The 19311-nt window shown below is 45.4% G+C and overlaps 1 protein-coding gene across 1 annotated transcript; it reads left to right on the top strand.

Moving 5' to 3' along the window:
- The first annotated feature begins 10876 nt into the window (after positions 1–10876).
- LOC141133676 (E3 ubiquitin-protein ligase TRIM39-like) lies at positions 10877–16618 on the top strand. The gene has a single exon (XM_073623172.1). It carries the CDS (start codon positions 10942–10944, stop codon positions 12520–12522), a length of 1581 nt encoding a protein of 526 aa, XP_073479273.1. The 5' UTR covers positions 10877–10941; the 3' UTR covers positions 12523–16618.
- The last annotated feature ends 2693 nt before the right edge of the window (positions 16619–19311 follow it).

Below are 19311 nucleotides of genomic sequence, written 5' to 3'. Positions count from 1 at the left end.
TCCCCTTGGCACAGCTGTAGTGCAGTGTTGTAATGGTATGAGTATTGACTTTAACCCACAATATACACTTGTTTATATTTACCTCTACCTGGGTGTCTGTAGCTCCACCTGCAGGAGAAATAACAACACTGCACACAAACTTCAGTAATAACCAAAAATAACTTCTTTCTTTGTGTAAATAATATATTTATGTAAAGGGTTATTACAATGATTACACTATCACACCAACGTAGTGCAATAGTATAGTAAATAGTTATGACAATTGGTAACATACACAAATATACCTAATTGTATATATCTATACCAGGGACCTCCCCCTGCTCTAAACTGTAAAGTCACTATCATTGGTAACTAAATGCAGGGCCCTGCAATTAAAAAGGTAGTCCTGACGTCTTCAGTATTCGCTAGCTTTTGTAATTGTAATTCACAAAGGGTTCCTCCTGGGTGTTGCGCAGTGTAATGTAATACACTAAGGCAATTATAATCCAGCAGATTGACTAAGTGTTCTTATATGAAGAAGACAAACATCTAGCATCCGTCTTGAATACTGAAGTCTATTCAGATGTAAGGTTCTCCAACTTAACTTTTTCCGTGGGACTATCAGTCCCAGCAACACTCTGTAACAGTTCTAAATGTGTGTGTAGCATTAAACAAACTTCCGGGTGTTAACCCTCTCACCACACGGGATCCGGGCAGGTAGATGTCTTTGTTTCAGCAGTTCTCAGTCAGTATGGAGCCACCACCACGCCGTCACACTGTTCCGTTCACTAACGACCAGGAGTCCTCGGTTACCTCCTCCAGGGGTCTCCGGAACAATCACTTCTGCTGCTCCAGCACACTGATACGATGGCAGGATCCTCGCTGTTGCTCCACTCCTTCACAAGGTAGGCCGCAACCCCGTGGGACACCCACACCCACAGAGTTCTGCTAGCAGGCCACGCATCCCAGGAACAAGAGACTTAAGATGGCCGCTCCTGGCCCTTTTATATCCTCCCACAATGCAATTCAGTTCTCCTCTTGTCCAGGAGCATTGTGGGTAGGTCGTAGTTAAAGTTCAGAATTAAACAATCAATCACTTCCATGTCACTTCTCTTAATCATGAAGCATAAAAGTATTGTAGCTTTTCAGTTGTCCACAAGATGGCACTATACTAACTTATGTCCTGTATAACACACATATGGCTAAAAACAAAAGTTGTCAGCGCTACATACTCCCCCTGCTTTAAATCTTTGGTCCCCAAAGATATGCAAGACCTTGTTCCTGTTACACATCTTAGCCTCTAAACGAGTGCACAGGACCGACAGAGGAGCCTCCCACCAATTCTCAGGTGTAGGAAAGCTTTTCTGTGTACCCACAACTGTCACCTTAGTATCAGATACAGATGTGCCAAGGGGTGAAACAGGGCTCTCATTGTCCAGATTGACTGAGGAGGAACTAGGCTCATCAACATTCCTTTTGCTGGTAACCTTTGTTGTCTCAGAACACTCGCCCAAAGTATCATAGGTTAGTCTCTTAGGTGGGCAAATGTTCCTCTTTCCCCTTTGTTCTTTTGGTGTGTCCTCTATTTCTGGATGGACCCTATTCTCTTCTACTTCAGTGGGAGATAAACACTTCTCAGCTTCTCCGGACAATGGCACAAACTCTGGAGCTTCTGGCCTAAGGGCCTCACTACCCTCTTTGGTTGTTGGTGATGAAACACTCTCTTCAGCTTCGGGTATATTAGATGACCACAACCAACTAATGTCCATCTCTCTCTCCTCACTGTCTTCAGTTGTCAAAGCCCCAGACTGGGACCTAGTTACAGGCCGTTGTGCAACCTCTGATGTAGATGATAACTCCTCCTCGTGGATTATCGTGACTGCATCAGTAAGGGGCAAAAGGTGATTCTGATGCCAAGTCTTAATTGGTCCAGCACTTCCTTCTGGCCTAATTTCAAATACTGGGAGTCCTGGGAGCTGTCTACATACAATGTATGGCTGTGACCTCCAGCGATTTGCCAGCTTGTGTTTCCCAGGAATGCCTAAATTCCTTAGGCACCTCGGTCACCAGGTTGTAACTCTTGAATCCTCACTTTAAGGTCAAAGTTTCTTTTATTTCTACCCCCTCTGCTGTATGACATAGTCCGAGCCTATTCATAAGCAATCTTCAGACTCTCTCAGTCTATTTGTATATCCTCGGTGAGAAGTCTCTGAGGTGTGGTCCAGAGAAGTTCCGAAAGCCAGGTCCACTGGTAATCTAGCCTCTCGCCCAAACATCAACCGATAAGGTGAATATCCTGTGACGTCACTCTTGGTGCTGTTATATGCATGCACTAAAGCAGTGATATGCTTACTCCAATTGGGCTTTTGCTCAGAGGTCAGTTCCCCTAACATATTAAGAAGGGTTCTATTAAACCTCTCCGGCTGAGGATCTCCTTGCGGGTGATAGGGTGTAGTTCTGGACTTTTGAATTCCCAATAGATCCAGCAATCTCCTGATGAGTGTACTCTCAAAGTCCCGTCCCTGATCTGAGTGGATCCTCTGTGGTAAGCCATAATGGACGAAAAACTTCTCCACCAGCGTCTTCGCCACTGTGACTGCCTTCTGATCTTTGGTGGAGAAAGCTTGAGCATATCTGGTAAAATGGTCTGTGACTACCAGAATATTTCCTTGCCCACTCAAGTCAGATTCTAGAGACAGGAAATCAATGCAAACTAAATCCATGGGACCTTGGCTTGACAAATGACCCATCGGGGCTGCCCATTGTGGTAGGGTCTTTCTCTGGATGCACCTATAGCAAGAGTGACAATAATTCTCCACTTCTTTCCTCATATAAGGCCAGTAGAATCTATCTCGTGTTAATTGAAGAGTTCTTTCTGACCCCAGATGTCCATGACAATCATGTAGAGCGGTTAACACTGTCTCTCTATGCTTCTCTGGCAGAAGCAGTTGCCACTTCTCCTCCAGATCTTCAGAGGGGCCCCTTCGGTAGACCACCCCTTGCAACAACTGCAACCGATCCCACTCTTTATGTAACAACAGAGCTTCTTTTCGGGCGCTTCTCAAAAGTAAATCAGGGTGTTTACCCTCCAGAGCTTCCAATACCAAGCTGCAGAGTGGATCTTCTTGTTGATCTTTCCTAAGATCTTTCCTTGATAACTTAGGTAAACCCTCTGCAGCAATCTGGGAGACATTACAGTAATACCTGGGTACTCCTGCTGTAGTCACTCCAATCTCTTCAGCTCTGGCTCCACCTTTCTCCTGCTTTTCTGCTCCTTCACAAAGGGCTCTTACCCCTTCGAGGGCAAGTTGAGTCCAATCCTCTTGGGAGCTCAGGGGACTGTGGGGTCTTCTTGACAGCGCATCTGCATCTCTGTTGCCCACTCCCGGTCGGTATTTCGGGCTGAAGAAGAATGTTGAGAGAGCAGCCAACCCCTATGGCCTGTGGCATCCAATTTTGCGGTGGTGAGTAAGTATGTGAGGGGGTTATTATCTGTTTTAACTACAAATTCAACTCCATACAGATAATCTCTCAACTTGTCTACCAGGACCCACTTCAAGGCCAGAAACTCAAGTTTATGAGTAGGGTAGCTCTTCTCAGCAGGAGACAGGCTCCGGCTCACATAAGCAACAGGCCTTAAATGTCCATTATGATCCTGATAGAGCACTCAGCCCAGCCCATTTCGGCTGGCATCCACATGCAGTTCATAGGGCTTGGTAGGATCCGCATAAGCTAACACTGGAGCAGTTGTAAGACTCTTCTTCAATTGACTGAATGTCTCTTCACATTCCTGAGTCCACTGATCCAGGATAGATTCCTTTTTTCTCCGAGGCCCTTCTTTTTGCCTCCCAGGTTTCTCCGAAACCACATCAGCCTCTTCCTGATTCTTCAGTAGTTCTGTGAGTGGGTGGGCTATCTTTGCGAACCCCTCCACAAACCTCCGGTAGTAGGAGCAGAATCCTAGGAATGACCTGAGCTCAGCCACATTCGTGGGCCTTGGCCAAGAGGTAACAGCTTCCAATTTCTCAGGGTCAGTTGCTATCCCTTCTTCAGACACAATGTGCCCCAGATAGTTCACTGAAGATTGATAGAACTGACATTTCTCCATTGAAAGTTTCAAACCCTCTTCATGTAATCTCTTTAGAACCTTTTCCAGTCACTCTTCATGCTCTTCAACAGTTCGGCCAAATACAATGATATCGTCTAAGTATACTAAGACCTCAATCAAGTTCATGTCGCCTACTGCCTTCTCCATGAGCCACTGGAAAGTTGCTGGGGCCCCAGACAGACCTTGTGGCATCCGGTTGAACTCAATGAACCCCACAGGGGTGATGAAAGCAGTCTTCTCTTTATCCTCAGGACTCATGGGGATCTGATAATAACCACTCTTCAAATCTAATACACTGAACCACTTCGCCCCTGACAGGCTCTGTAGGGCATCTTCTATACGAGGGGTAGTGTATTGATCAGGAATGGTCCGTCGGTTCAGAGTCCTGTAGTCGATACACAGCCGGAGTGACCCATTTTTCTTCCTCACCACCACTATCGGGGAGGCGTATGGACTCCTGGACTCCTTGATAATCCCAGTCCTTTTCAGCTCAGCCAGCTGTTCTCGGAGGTCTTCAAGATCTCCCAATGGGATCCTCCTGACCCTTTCCCGAAAAGGTTTGTCTTCTTCCAGCCGGATCTTGTGCTCTGCACTCTTGGCATACCCCACATCAAACTCACTATTTGAGAAAACTTCTTTCCATCTCATGAGCTGGGCTTTGGCCCTCTCCATCCACGCAGGCGTAAGCGAGGTGTTCTTCGGGTAAAAATTCTCGATGGGAATCTCCTCTTCTGGTCCCCTTTTCACATCTCTTGGCAAAACCGGGGTTGCTTGATTTGCCTGCCCAAGCAGCATTCTTGCTGGTATCTTCACAGGCAAGGCTGTCGTGTTCCGAGCACTGACTGAGACTCTCCCCTTGCTTCTCTTAAGTGCCTTAGTAGATAGCACTTTTGGGAGGATTTCCAGACCCACATCCTCTTCCTGAGTGTCCATATCCAGGACAATGAAAGGACCAGGTTGTCTCCAACTCAACTTGACAGAGGCCCTCATGCACACCACTTCACCCGGTTGTAGCAGTTCTTCACCTTGGTCTAAACGCCAAACCTTTCCCACCCCTTCTGGTGGGGCCTTCTGCTCATGTACTATGTCCTCGTACACTTGGGTTAGCATGGGGTGCACTTTCGTAGCCAGGGTACTTTCCTTCTGTACAAGTGGTGTCATGAGTCTTCTGACCAGATTAGTATTTGTTCCGATGATAAGGGAACTTTTATGGGCCCCCAGGGGGTCAGGGACATACAACTGCCAGGGTGTCAAAAGTCTCCGCCTTTCCAGCCACACTTGGGTCAAAGGTGAGTTTGATAGGGATATATCCCTCATAAGGAAAGTTCTGGGTGCCTAAGCCCCATATCTCCAATTCTTCCAACTTTTGCAGGGGCAGATGCCTGAGGTGCTTCATGTAGAAATCTTTATACAATAAGGTCACTTTGGCCCCAGTATCCAGCAGTGCCTTGGCGTAGATTCCTTCTACCTGGATTGGGATGATTGGAGAGGGTCCAACTAGGTTGAGGGGAAAACCACCAAGAGTGTTTGGCTTACTTTGCTTATTAGTGCGCATCTTGACTCCTCGTTTCCATGGACGCTCACTCAACTTCATTCCTCCTCTCACTCTCAAAACTTTGGGAACTTGGGTTTCGTTGGAGTTGACGACAGTTACAGGGCACCCAGTTGACTCCTTCATTGGGGCCCTTTGAAGTTTTCCGCCGGCTTTTGACGTTGTACTGCTGCCCTTGTACTTGGGCACACGTTCCCGAAATGTCCAACTCCTCCACAATTAAAACAAAGTCCAGATTGGCTTCTGAAGGTGGAATCTGATACTCTCTTCAATTTTTTTTTCCTCCATTAGGCGAATTTGGGGGTCTCGTGGTCAGCAAAGCCATAATTTCCATTAACCTCCCTTGCGGTTTTCCTGAGTGTGGCTCGGGGTTAAAATTCAGTACCATTAGCGGTAACCCCGAGCCACACTCGGGATCGCATTGCAGGATCCTGGGGCGGCGTTACTTACCTTGTCCCCGGGATCCTGCGATGTCACCCGCAGTGTCCGAGGGCTCCGTCCTCCTCCGAAGCCTCTCCGTGCCAGGCTCCGTTCCCTGCGAGCGGCGCGACGCACGGGGGCGGAGACTGGCGGCAAATTAAAAAAAAAGTAAAAATCATAACACATACAGTACTGTAATCTTACAGATTACAGTACTGTATGAAATGATTTCACATCCCTTTTGTCTCCAGTGCTTTGTCCCATGCCCTGCATGCAGTTTTACATGATATACACTGTTCTTTCTGCCTGGAAACGAGATTGTCCATAGCAACCAAAAAGTGTCCCTTTACGTCAAAAGTGGCTTTAGACCAGCTAGAAAACAGCGATAGTAAATTAGAACACTTGCAGAATTGAGCGATAGTGAATTGTGGGGAAATTTATTTTATTACTATTTTTTTTTTTTAATTATTTATTTTTATTTATTATATTATAATTTATGTTTTTGTGTTTCAAACTTTATCATACCCGGGATATCTACTAGACTCTGGTTTGGACAGATTTAAGTGTGTTATTGTTAAGATTTACAGACCTACAATATAAAACGCCAAATTTCCATGCAAAATAATGGTACCGCTTTCAGCACCTAAAATCCGAAATAATCATACCGCCAGGGAGGTTAACTGAGCCACCTGAGTCTTAAGAAGCGCAATCTGGGGATCATCCTCCATCACACTAACTGTTCGGACTCCAACAGTGTGCTTTGGCTCCTGAATGTTCTCCTTCTTCCTTTCTAGAATAGCTTCTTCCTCTGTACAATCCGAATTAGATCTGGGTACTTCAAGATGCCTCCATCTTGGCGAGTTCTTAACTGAAGGGTGATGGGGTCCAAAGGCTGGGCACCTCTTAAGACTTGTTTGGCTCGAATTTCATCCACCTTACTAGGATCTAATCCCTTCTTTAGCAATATCTGGTGAATGACCTTGTCTAACCATCTCATATATTCTGACAACTTCTCTCCGGTTTCTTGATAGGTGTGTTCTAATTGATAAATTAGGTCAGAAACCTTTTCGGTACGTCCAAACACATCTTGCAGGATATCTAAGTAGTCTTGGGCTACACAGTTCTGTTTACTGAGCTTTAAATTTCGAATGGCCTCAGAAGCAGGTCCTTTCAGACTCTCAGTAATCCGCTGTTTCTTTTGCGTTTCAGGGATGTCCCACTCATCCAACACTTGTGTAGCCTGTTCCAACCACTCTTCAAAGGTGTCTTCTCATTTGGGTACAGACCGTTGGCCCGAGAAAATGCCCAGTTTTCAGTACCCACTCCCTGAATATGTTGGGTTCTCTTTTTGACATTGGGACACCAAATTTCCCAGGGCTGTGATGAGTTCTGGCTCAATTGCAGCCAGTGCTGACTGTGATGGAACCTTGATTTCTGCTGAACTCATAGAGGGGAAGGTGACAAGATTCTCCCTCTCTTCCCTTGGGTGGGTCAGATAAAACTTGGTCTTGTCAGCGAGTTCAACACTTGCACCCTTGAAATTTTCCGGAACTTCCTTCCTCCACTCCAATAATGCATAAGTGCGGAATGTCTCATGATTGGGTCTTACTGCGACCACCTTGGCTCTTAACCGAGTTAACTGAGTGTTTTTACCACTCGGTTAATGTGTTCTTTCTCCCAGATATCTCCCCAGAGTTCCATGGCAATGCTCGCTTCTGAGCGGGTGCCTTCCGCCTCACTCCACTGTGCCACAGTGGGGGGATCCATTCTATGGTTCTTAAGGGGGTGCTTGATTTCAGAGTGACAGTTATCCCGGACAAGCCCCCACATGTAGCAATAACTCTCGGTGGAGCTGCTGGTTTAAAGCGGGCCTGTCCTCTTATCTCTTTACCCCTCTTAAATTGTTCAATCCCCTTGGCACAGCTGTAGTGCAGTGTTGTAATGGTATGAGTATTGACTTTAACCCACAATATACACTTGTTTATATTTACCTCTACCTGGGTGTCTGTAGCTCCACCTGCAGGAGAAATAACAACACTGCACACAAACTTCAGTAATAACCAAAAATAACTTCTTTCTTTGTGTAAATAATATATTTATGTAAAGGGTTATTACAATGATTACACTATCACACCAACGTAGTGCAATAGTATAGTAAATAGTTATGACAATTGGTAACATACACAAATATACCTAATTGTATATATCTATACCAGGGACCTCCCCCTGCTCTAAACTGTAAAGTCACTATCCTTGGTAACTAAATGCAGGGCCCTGCAATTAAAAAGGTAGTCCTGACGTCTTCAGTATTCGCTAGCTTTTGTAATTGTAATTCACAAAGGGTTCCTCCTGGGTGTTGCGCAGTGTAATGTAATACACTAAGGCAATTATAATCCAGCAGATTGACTAAGTGTTCTTATATGAAGAAGACAAACATCTAGCATCCGTCTTGAATACTGAAGTCTATTCAGATGTAAGGTTCTCCAACTTAATTTTTTCCGTGGGACTATCAGTCCCAGCAACACTCTGTAACAGTTCTAAATGTGTGTGTAGTATTAAACAAACTTCCGGGTGTTAACCCTCTCACCACACGGGATCCGGGCAGGTAGATGTCTTCGTTTCAGCAGTTCTCAGTCAGTATGGAGCCACCACCACGCCGTCACACTGTTCCGTTCACTAACGACCAGGAGTCCTCGGTTACCTCCTCCACGGGTCTCCGGAACAATCACTTCTGCTGCTCCAGCACACTGATACGATGGCAGGATCCTCGCTGTTGCTCCACTCCTTCACAAGGTAGGCCGCAACCCCGTGGGACACACACACCCACAGAGTTCTGCTAGCAGGCCACGCGTCCCAGGAACAAGAGACTTAAGATGGCAGCTCCCGGACCTTTTATATCCTCCCACAATGCAGTTCAGTTCTCCTCTTGTCCAGGAGCATTGTGGGTAGGTCATAGTTAAAGTTCAGAAGTAAACAATCAATCACTTCCATGTCACTTCTCTTAATCATGAAACATAAAAGTATTGTACCTTTTCAATTGTCCACAAGATGGCACTATAACAACTTATGTCCTGTATAACACACATATGGCTAAAAACAAAAGTTGTCAGCGCTACATAAATATATATCTTATAAAGACTCGCTAATGTCACACAATTTGGCGGGCTCGGGGCACATGCTCTGCGCCCCAAGCCCACCATTTTTGAAGCCAATCACGTGCTTAATCACGTGCTTCAAAAGAAAAAAAAAACACAATGGAATCCATGTGTCCGGCGCCCCGCATGTAGATTAGGGGACTGGACGCATGGATGGGGGGGTGCCCCTGTTCCCCTAATGGACAGACCGCCACTGTTACATTTTCTATTTGCTACAGATTGTCTCCCAACAGCTTTGCAGGATCGAGATAGAGGGCATTCTAGTCATCTTAGTGGAACCATTTTGGCCATAAAGGAGTTGGTACTTGGACAACCTCCAATTCCTGGGAGACAATCCATGGTCATTTGCAGACCAATCAGACATGCTGTCTCAAGGACCAGTGTACCATCCTGCTTCATGGTCCCTGGCTTTAACACTTGGCTGTTAAAACCCAAGTCCTGAAAGTTTGAAGTCTCTCTGACTCTGTTATTTGTATGCTGCTTAAGCCTAGAAATCAACCTCTCACAAGGTCTATCACTTTGGAGGGCTCTGTATAGCTTCTCTGGAGCAGTAATTAACCTTAAGCATCTTGAAGGGTCAAGTCTTAGCATTGGCCATTCTCTTTCAGAGACTGCTGGTCACTTATTCCCTTTTAAAGGCCTTTGTTTAAGGGGTGGCTCACATTGCTTCCACTTTCATTCACCTGTCACAACGGGATCTCAATTTGGTCATGTTGGCTCTACAGAAGCCTCCCCTTGAGCTCATTCAGGATATTTCCTTGGCTGACCTTACTTGTAAGGTGGGTTTTATCAGTGTATCATGTCAATGAGACAGATTTCAGAATTAGCAATCTTATCCAGTAAGGAACCCTTCCTTGTTCTTCACAAAGAAATGGTGGTCTTTAGTCGCTGGGCCTCCTTTCTCACTAAGGAAGTAGAGTGTTCAGCCCCATCCAGCTGCAGTGTATGTCAGCCTTTCAAAGACTGCGACAGGCTGCAGGAAGCAGGCCTAGATTCTGCACCTGTGGCTCCTGGGAATACTAATATCCCAGAATTGGACACACTTGGACTAAACGTCTAGTGTACAAGGCTTCATGTACACGGGACGTTTTTACAACCTCTCCTGAACGATTTAACTTGACAGATAGTAACCCACGTTTAAAACGTCAGTTTTGCCATGTTTACATGCCGTGAATAGTGGCGTTTTGCCGCGTTTGCGTTTAAAAGCACTTAAAAAAAAAAAGCCAAAAATGAAAAACGCCTGTAAAACTAAACGTGGCTAAACACAAGTTACCGCGTTTAGAAACGTTTGGCACTTGAAATGCCTGTAAACTCAGCTTATGAGCGCATTTTTTTTGCATTCCAAAAAATGCCTCTAAGCTCAACTTCCTAGAAACAACTATAAACAACCCTGTGTACATGGACAGATAAGATAACATAGAGGAGAGATCAGGGGCAGTTGAAAAAACTGCCAACTGCTCCTAAATGTCCGTCTACCAGCAGCAGTGTACATGAGGCCTTAGTGTGTTCTTCTTTACACCCATCTTTCCCTCTTTCTCTCAAAGTTGGGGGGTTAGATTATCGTTAGATTATCTTTACTACTGTTGAAAAAAACCTTCCTTCTCAGTACTTTAATAATACAGATCTGGATCAGCCTCACCCTGTGTAGGAGGATGTGACCCCTCCCAACTGCATTCTTCTCTGGTGTCAGAGATTTTCACTTTAATTTCTCTCTTCTACTGTCAGCGATGGCGTCTGCTAACCTGAGAGCTGAGCTGGAATGTTCCATCTGTCTGAACATTTATACAGATCCTGTAAACCTGAAATGTGGACACAACTTTTGCCAGGTCTGTATTGATCGTGTGCTGGATACACAGGAGAGGTCTGGCGGATATTCCTGTCCTGAATGCAGAGAGAAGTTTCAGGATCAGCCTGCACTGCAGAGGAACATAACACTACGTAATATAGTGGAGAATTTCCTGTCTGCTCAGCCAGATCAGGAGGAGTCCGGGGTTTTCTGTACTCACTGTGTGGACTCTCCTGTACCTGCTGTTAGATCCTGTCTGCTCTGTGAGGTTTCTCTGTGTGATAAACACCTGAAAGTCCACAAAAAGTCCCCAGAGCACATCTTATGTGACCCCACCTTGTCCATGAAGAGCAGGAAATGCTCCATCCATAATGAAATTATGAAATATTACTGCACTGAGGATGATACATGTATCTGTGTGTCCTGTAGTTTGGCTGGAGAACATCGTGGACACCAGGTGGAGATGCTGGATGAGGCTTCTGAGAAGAAGAAGGAGAAACTGAGGAATGTTCTGAAGAACCTTCTGATAAAGAGAAAGAAGACAGAGGAAAGAGTCCAGAGTTTGTGGGAACACAGGAGGAAAGTAGAAGAAAAAGCAGCTGGTGACACCGAGAGAGTCACTGCCCTGTTTAGAGATCTCAGGAGACGTCTGGAGGACCTGGAGAAGAGAATCCTGAGGGAAGTCTCTGGGAAGGCAGAGCGGATCTCCATCTCCATCCGGGATCTGGAAATAAAGAAGGAGGATCTGTCCAGGAAGATGCGTCACATTGAGGAGCTGTGTAACATGACGGATCCACTGACTGTCTTACAGGAATCAGACACAGGTGACTTGTGTGATACTGAGGATGGAGATAATGAGGACAGAGAGAGACATGAGGAACTCCTCCATGATGGAGGGGGTCTGGATGTGGATGGGATATCACACACATTACACACAGGTTTATCTGATATAATAACAGAGGTAAATGTATACTTCTATATACAGGGAGCTGCAGACATATTACTGGATGTAAACACAGCTCATAATAATCTCCATATATCAGATGACAGGAAAACTGTATCCTGGTCAGATAGAAATCAGAAGCGCCCCAAAACAACAGAGAGATTTCAGGATTATTCTCAGGTGTTGAGCAGTCGGAGTTTCTCCTCAGGGAGACATTACTGGGAAGTGGATGTCAGGGGATCAGATTGGTGGGGAATCGGGATGTGTTACCCCAGTATAGAGAGGGGAGGAATAGAGCAGTCAGCGATTGGATATAATAAGAAGTCCTGGAGTTTGTACAGGAAAGAAAATGAGTATGTGGTGAGACATGACAGTAATAAGATCCTCTTACCTACCAATATCTCCAGTAACAGAGTCAGGATATATCTGGATTATGAGGTCGGGCGGATCTCCTTTTATGATCTGTGTGATCCGATCCGACATCTCCACACCTTCACCACCATCTTCACTGAGCCCCTCCATGCTGGGATATATGTTCAGAGAAGTTGTTTAAAGATCTGTGGGGGGAATAGGGAATAATAGTAATAGTGAGAACTCCGCCCAGAGAGTGGTGATGTCACAGGGATGGGTAGTGGGACTGGTAGAATATTCAGCCAATAGGATAAAGCAGTGGGTGGGACTTCAGTCAGTGCCCTGCAGGTTTTTTTAAATGTGAGATTTCTCCCTCTGTCACTCCCTGTGATTGGGTAGGAGATCTCTCCAGTTACTAGAGTAATAGTGAATGACATGTTCCTATTTGTCAATAAAGAGGGGTGTGGCCTAACTATATAATTATCTATCTATCTATCTATCTATCTATCTATCTATCTATCTATCTATCTATCTATCTATCTATCTATCTATCTATCTATCTATCCCATGACAATTACTTTCATTGTAATCATTAAACAGAAAGTTATCACAGTGTGTGACATCAGCAATCTCCTCCACTGGCCCCTCCCCCTACTCTCTGCCCCTCCCCCTGTACCCTCTGCTCCTCCACCGCTACTCGCTGCCCCTCCCCCACTTGCAGTCACTCTGTGCGGGGTGCAGTGCGGTCGCTGTGATTGGATAGGATGGGGTCACCTCTCCTGTCTTTCCTCCTATTCCATACAATCTATACTAAATAGAGATGAAAAGAAATGTAACAATCTCAGAGGAAATATATGAAGAAGGAATCTAGAGATTTACTGCTAAGACAATAAAATGTGATGTATTATTAAAGTGTATGTCCACCCATAATGTTTCCTTTTCTTAGTTTTGGATGGAGTGGGGAGGAGTTAGAACCCCTGTCAGGATTTTACTACTATCCAGATCTCCATTAAAGAGATTTCTCCTCACTTCCTGTCCCGGTGACAAGATTTTACCAATCAGGAAGTGAGGGGAGCTCTCTAATAAAATCTGATTGGGGCTCTAGCCTTCCCCTATTCTACTAAGTATGTCTGGGTCCCCTTTGCTGATTTTCTCTCACTTCCTGGCCAGTAGAATGTTGTCAGCAGGACAGCAAGTAAGGGGGAATCCCCAGATATCAGTAAAAACATAACAGGGGTTCTAATCCTCCCTCACTCCATCAAAAACTATAAAGAAAAGATCTTTGCTTGGCATAGACTTTAATAGAATGTATTCTTGATATAATTGTGTTGGTGTCACTGTTATCAGCACTGAGATGTATATTGCTGTGCAGCATGTTCTCCGGTCTCACCCTCATCTTCCCCACCAGAGAGGACAATACCTTACAGAGACACGGCATACATTAGGCTCGTAATATGTAGAATATACGAGAAGCCAAAGAGGGTGAGACCGGAGAACACTATCAGGGCTGCTGTTAGGAATCATAGGGCCCCATACATTACCTGACAGGGACCCCCCAGCCTGGATAGGTGTGTGGGGTCAGGTGTATGGCCCTGAACACGGCTTCAGCTGCATGAACAAATTACTCATTTATGCGACCAGAGTACCTGTGGGAAGGAACCCTTAATTATTTTTTTTTTGTTTACAATTTATTTTTGTTTTATTATTTACATTTTTTAAACAGCCCTGTGTGTGGAGGGGTTTTGTGAAATATCAGGGGTCCATACAGACCCCTGATAATACACTCTTGAGACAGAAGAAGAGATTGAGAACAGAGATCCCCACTCCTTTCTCTGCAGCTGAAGCTGCAGAGAATGAATGAACAGGGGGTGCTCTGTACAGAGGCTTTCTGTTCATTCACAAACTGAAGCATAGTAAACACATTTCAATTATGAATGAACACAAGAGTGATCATTATCAATCACTCACTGTACTCACTCAGAAAAAGAAGGGGCTGATAAATATGACATATCTACTGGTCCTTCTGTGTGCCCACAGCAGCTGACAGCCAGCGGGGGAGAGAGGAGGAGAAGCTGACAGAGCTGTTGGGAGAAGAGGGCCACCATGGGATTAGAGCTGTGGGGAATGGGGATTGTGGACAGGAGGGGGGTGATCAGAGCAGTGGGGGCCAGTCTCTGAAACTGATCCCCCTGTGGCTCCCCCTGCAGCAACCGGTGGGAAGGAGAGAAGGGAAAGCCATCTGTACTGCCGGGGAGATGGTGGGGCTCTGAGCTGTGATCAGCAGCTTTTTGAACTGCCTGCACCATAAAGCTGCCCAGACCCCATACAGGAGGGCCGGTTCTACCCCCTCAACACACTGAACAGTAATATACATCACAGTGCTGCTAACAGTCACACCTGATTGGTTGCTCCGGGTCTCACACTCTGCACTAGTGCGCTGAATAAGAAGAGATGTATTATGGGAAAAGGAGAACACGGGGTTAATCTGTTACTTTATCTTTCTGAAAGCCTATGAGGGAAGCCGGGGGCCCAAATACTGTATATGACATTGTCTGGCGGTCACAAAAATATTACATTGCCTAGGGGCCCCAAATATATCATATGGCTTGGGAACACAAGTATGTGACATTCTCTAGGGTTCCCCAAATATGCCCCAGTCCCTGGGGGCCCCAATATGTCACGTTGTGTGGAAGCCTGAAAAATCTAATATTGTCAAGGTGCCCCAAACATTTCCAAGGGTCTGGTGGCAGGGCTGAGCCAAAGAGTTGCAGAAGAGGTGGCCAACTTGGGTACTTCAGTGGGATGGGGGCACAAAAATGGCAGAACCTGCAACTTATATCGCTTTAGTTCACAACTCATGGGGGAGGACACTTTGAGTTTTTGCCTTGGGTGCTAAAAGGAGTCTGGGGCCCCAAGTGTGTCTCAATACCTAGGAATCTTATATGAGGCTTTATTTATTTTTTGAGACCCAAGTATGTCACATTGTTTTGGGACCCCCAATGGTCTTAAAGAGACTCTGTCACTTGTCCACTCAGGGGCCATCCCAACCCCTTTATATTCCCCATTATTGCTCTCCTCTGATGCTCCATCCCCCCCCATGTAGGTTCCATGTTGGAATATGTCAGAGCTTACACAGGATTGATGATGTCACCCCTCCCCCTCCCTTATGTGACAGTATTCAAGCCTGGTGATTGGCTGCTTAGGCCTGAGCATTGTATGCTGGGAGAAAATCACATGATCCTTCATACCCGGTGAAATTGGGAACCTAGCAAGGGCTTTGATGGAGCAACAACATATTGGGGAACAGCAAAGGAGAATAAATAGGGGGGTTTGGAGTGTTTTCAAGAGAACCTCCCACTTTACCCTGAGAGGACAAAGTGGGTGGAGTCTCTTTATCCCGCCTCTGGGCTGGCGAAAGGTTGATCAGTCAGTATGACTATGTTCAGTGGTAAGAGGTGATGGGGTGCACTGATCTGGGGGTGCAGTGTTTACCTGGAGAGATGTACTTACTGTTGTTATTTATAGACTGCAATATAACAGTGTACACTTCTCCGGCTTTGCGTGTGGATGTACATAGAGACTCTATAGGGGTGTACGGCTGCTGCATTACTTACAGAAGGGGGCAGGGTATTATTTCCTTTGGCTCCTCCCAGTCCATGATCATTATGTATAGTGAGATGGCACATTGTATAGAGTGCTGGACCTGAGACAGAGCGCAGAGTGTAACATGACTTATGGGAGGCAAAGATGAAGGTGTACTGGCCCTTTAAGACCAAATCTATCTCTATCTATCTATCTATCTATCTATCTATCTATCTATCTATCTATCTATCTATCTATCTATCTATCTATCTATCTATCTATCTATCTATCTATCTATCTATCTATCTATCTATCATATAAGATTACAATATCTAGTAGAAATAAGAATATAATAAGTTTGAAGATTGTGTCATTCTTTTTCATCATATATCGCTGTCATCATGTATGATTGATAAGTGTATCTACATTATTATATCATATATTATATCACTTTTATAATGGATCCTAATATAATGTGTCCCCATAGAATGGATCACCAATAGAATTCTATGGGATCACTTTTATAACTAATGATTTAATATTGTATCACTTATACTGATTTTTAGGTTTTTGATCTATTAGATTTTTAGATTTAAGTAACATTATAATTGCGCAAATGTTTATCAAAATAATATTTTTGCTGAAAATACAGGAAAATCATTATTAGTGGATACAAATACAACATAACTTACAAAATTCCTTCTAATTCTATAACATGAACCCGTATTGAGCTAATAAATAACACATATTTGTAAATTTTAAATTGTGTGTGTTTTTTTGTAAACCAGTGAGAATTGAAGGAATACAGAATTGTAAATAGGCGACTTACACCGACTGGGCGGCAGCCAGTTGGGATTGAGAAAAATTTTACAACATGCCTCTTTTATAGAAATCGTTCTAATGATTGACTTCTGCTGAGCAGGGACAGCCGCACACTGATTGACATCGAGCCGATCCCCGCTGAACCAGCTGAATTTCCATCCATGTATGGCCAGCTTTAGGGTTCATTAACACTGGGGGCAGGGACTGACACTCCTTCGAAAAGTGGTCCATACTCAGATCATTTTTCAGAGGTGTTTGACAATATCTCACCTCCTCACCACTATGTTTTAACCCCTTTAAAGCAACGCCACCAACCTGCAACTGTGTGCATTGCACATGGATATGGGGTAGTTGCAGAGTGATCCTATCTACTGTAGAGTCCAGAGGGAAGGGTTCCTCTGGGCACGACCGACCTGGAAGCTGCAATCAGAATCATGTGATGGAAACCAGATCCTATGAAATCTATGAATAGGTCAGGTTTGGTGGGTGGTGGTATCTGTCGAATGCAATAAAGGGGTACCTGCTTTGCTTCATGGCCACAACTTGTGTACACTAAGGTGATCAGATTTTCAAAATGAAACCCGGGGACATATTTTTATTTATTTATTATTGGCAAATGGTAAACTATTTGATAAGCATATTTTCCTCAAATGATATATGCAGTGTATGTGTTTATGGAATGATTGTATGATATATACGTTATTTCTCACATTTCGTCCATGAGATAAAAAAAGGAAATACTTGTTACCACCGTCCAGAGCACTGTGTACACACTACAGGCCTCCATTCATACCACTGTCCAGAGCATTGTGTACATTACAGGCCTCCTCTCATACCACCATCCAGAGCACTGTGTACATTACAGGCCACCTCTCATACCACCATCCAGAGCACTGTGTACATTGCAGGCCTCCTCTCATACCACCATCCAGAGCACTGTGTAGCCCCCCAGTCTGCACAATTCCCCCCCAGTCTGCACAATCCCCCACCCAGTCTGCACAATCCCCCCAGCCCAGTCTGCAAAATCCCCCCCAGTCTGTACAATCCCCCCCAGTCAGCACAAACCCCCCAGCCCAGTCTGCAAAATCCCCCCCCCAGTCAGCAGAATCCCCCCAGTCTGCACAATCCTCCCCAGTCTGCACAATCCACCCCAGTCTGCATAAACTCTCCCAGTCAGCACAATCCCCCTCCCCAGTCTGCACAATACCCGCCAGTCAGCACAACCCCCCCAGTCTGCACAACCCCCCCAGTCTGCACAACCCCCCCTAGTCTGCACGATCCCCCCCAATCTGCACAACCCCCCCATTCTGCACAATCCTCCCCCCAGTCTGCACAATCTACCCCCAAGTCTGCACAATCCCCCCCATTCTGCACACAACCCCCCCAATTAGCACAATCCCCCCCAGTTTGCAAAAGAGGGAGAACGGAATGAGAAGGGAAAGAAGCAAAGAGGTCTGGCGAGATAGGAGAGCTCTTCATAGAGCAGATGGCTCACTCACCAATTATGCCTCCCCTCTCCGGCTGGTTTTCACAAGTAGGCTGAGCACAGTGCATGCATTGTATGCAGGAGGCTGGAGTGTGGGCAGACACCAATTCAAGGCGGATTGTCTGATTGGACAGGCGGCGGAGTGAGGGAAGAGCCAGGAAGTGCTGATGGGATGGGCAACAGGCGCTACAGCCTGACTCCCGGAGCTAAAATGCGAAAGCGCCTGAGACTGAGCAGCCGAGAATAGTGCCATAGCTGCTGCCGCGCCAATCCGGGACAAAACCGGGGACATATTCGGTCCGGGGACTGTCCCTGGAAAACGGGGACGTCTGGTCAGCCTAGTGTACACCCCTGACTGCTGACTCTGGGGGGAAGGGGATCAGTGGACATGGGGGGATCAGAGGAAATGGGTTGATGAAAGCCCATGGAGGATCAGAAGAGAAGTCAGACATCTGCAGAGGTGAGAGGACACTAACTGCAGCCAACAGAAAATAGGAATGGTGCTAGCTGCGGGGGTTGGGGGGGCACTCACTTTTGATCAGCTACTGTATTCTACTCACCAGAGTCTGGGGGTCACTTCTGGTATAAGTTGAAGGTTAGAAATAGAAATGTTTTGAGGCACTAAGGACTTTCATGGTACCATTGAACTCACAACTAGGGATGAGCCGAACACTCCCCGGTTCGGTTTTGCATCCAGAACATGCGAACAGGCAAAAAATTTGTTCGAACACGCGAATACCATTAAAGTCTATGGGACACGTACATGAATAATCAAAAGTGCTAATTTTAAAGGCTTGTATGCAAGTTATTGTTATAAAAAGTGTTTGGGGACCTTGGTCCTGCCCCAGGGGACATGTATCAATGCAAAAAGAAGTTTTAAAAAGGGCCGTTTTTTTCGGGAGCAGTGATTTTAATAATGCTTAAAGTGAAACAATAAAAGTGTAATATTCCTTTAAATTTCGTACCTGGGGGTTGTCTATAGTATGCCTGTAAAGGGGCGCATGTTTCCCGTGTTTAGAACAGTCTGACAGCAAAATGACATTTCTAAAGGAAAAAAAGTCATTTAAAACTACTATCGCTAGCGCCGGCTATAATGAATTGTCGGTCCGGCAATACACATAAAAGTT

This window comes from Aquarana catesbeiana, linkage group LG03, assembly GCF_042186555.1.
Source record: "Aquarana catesbeiana isolate 2022-GZ linkage group LG03, ASM4218655v1, whole genome shotgun sequence".
NCBI classification, from domain to species: domain Eukaryota; kingdom Metazoa; phylum Chordata; class Amphibia; order Anura; family Ranidae; genus Aquarana; species Aquarana catesbeiana.
This window is presented reverse-complemented; position numbering and strand designations above follow the sequence as displayed.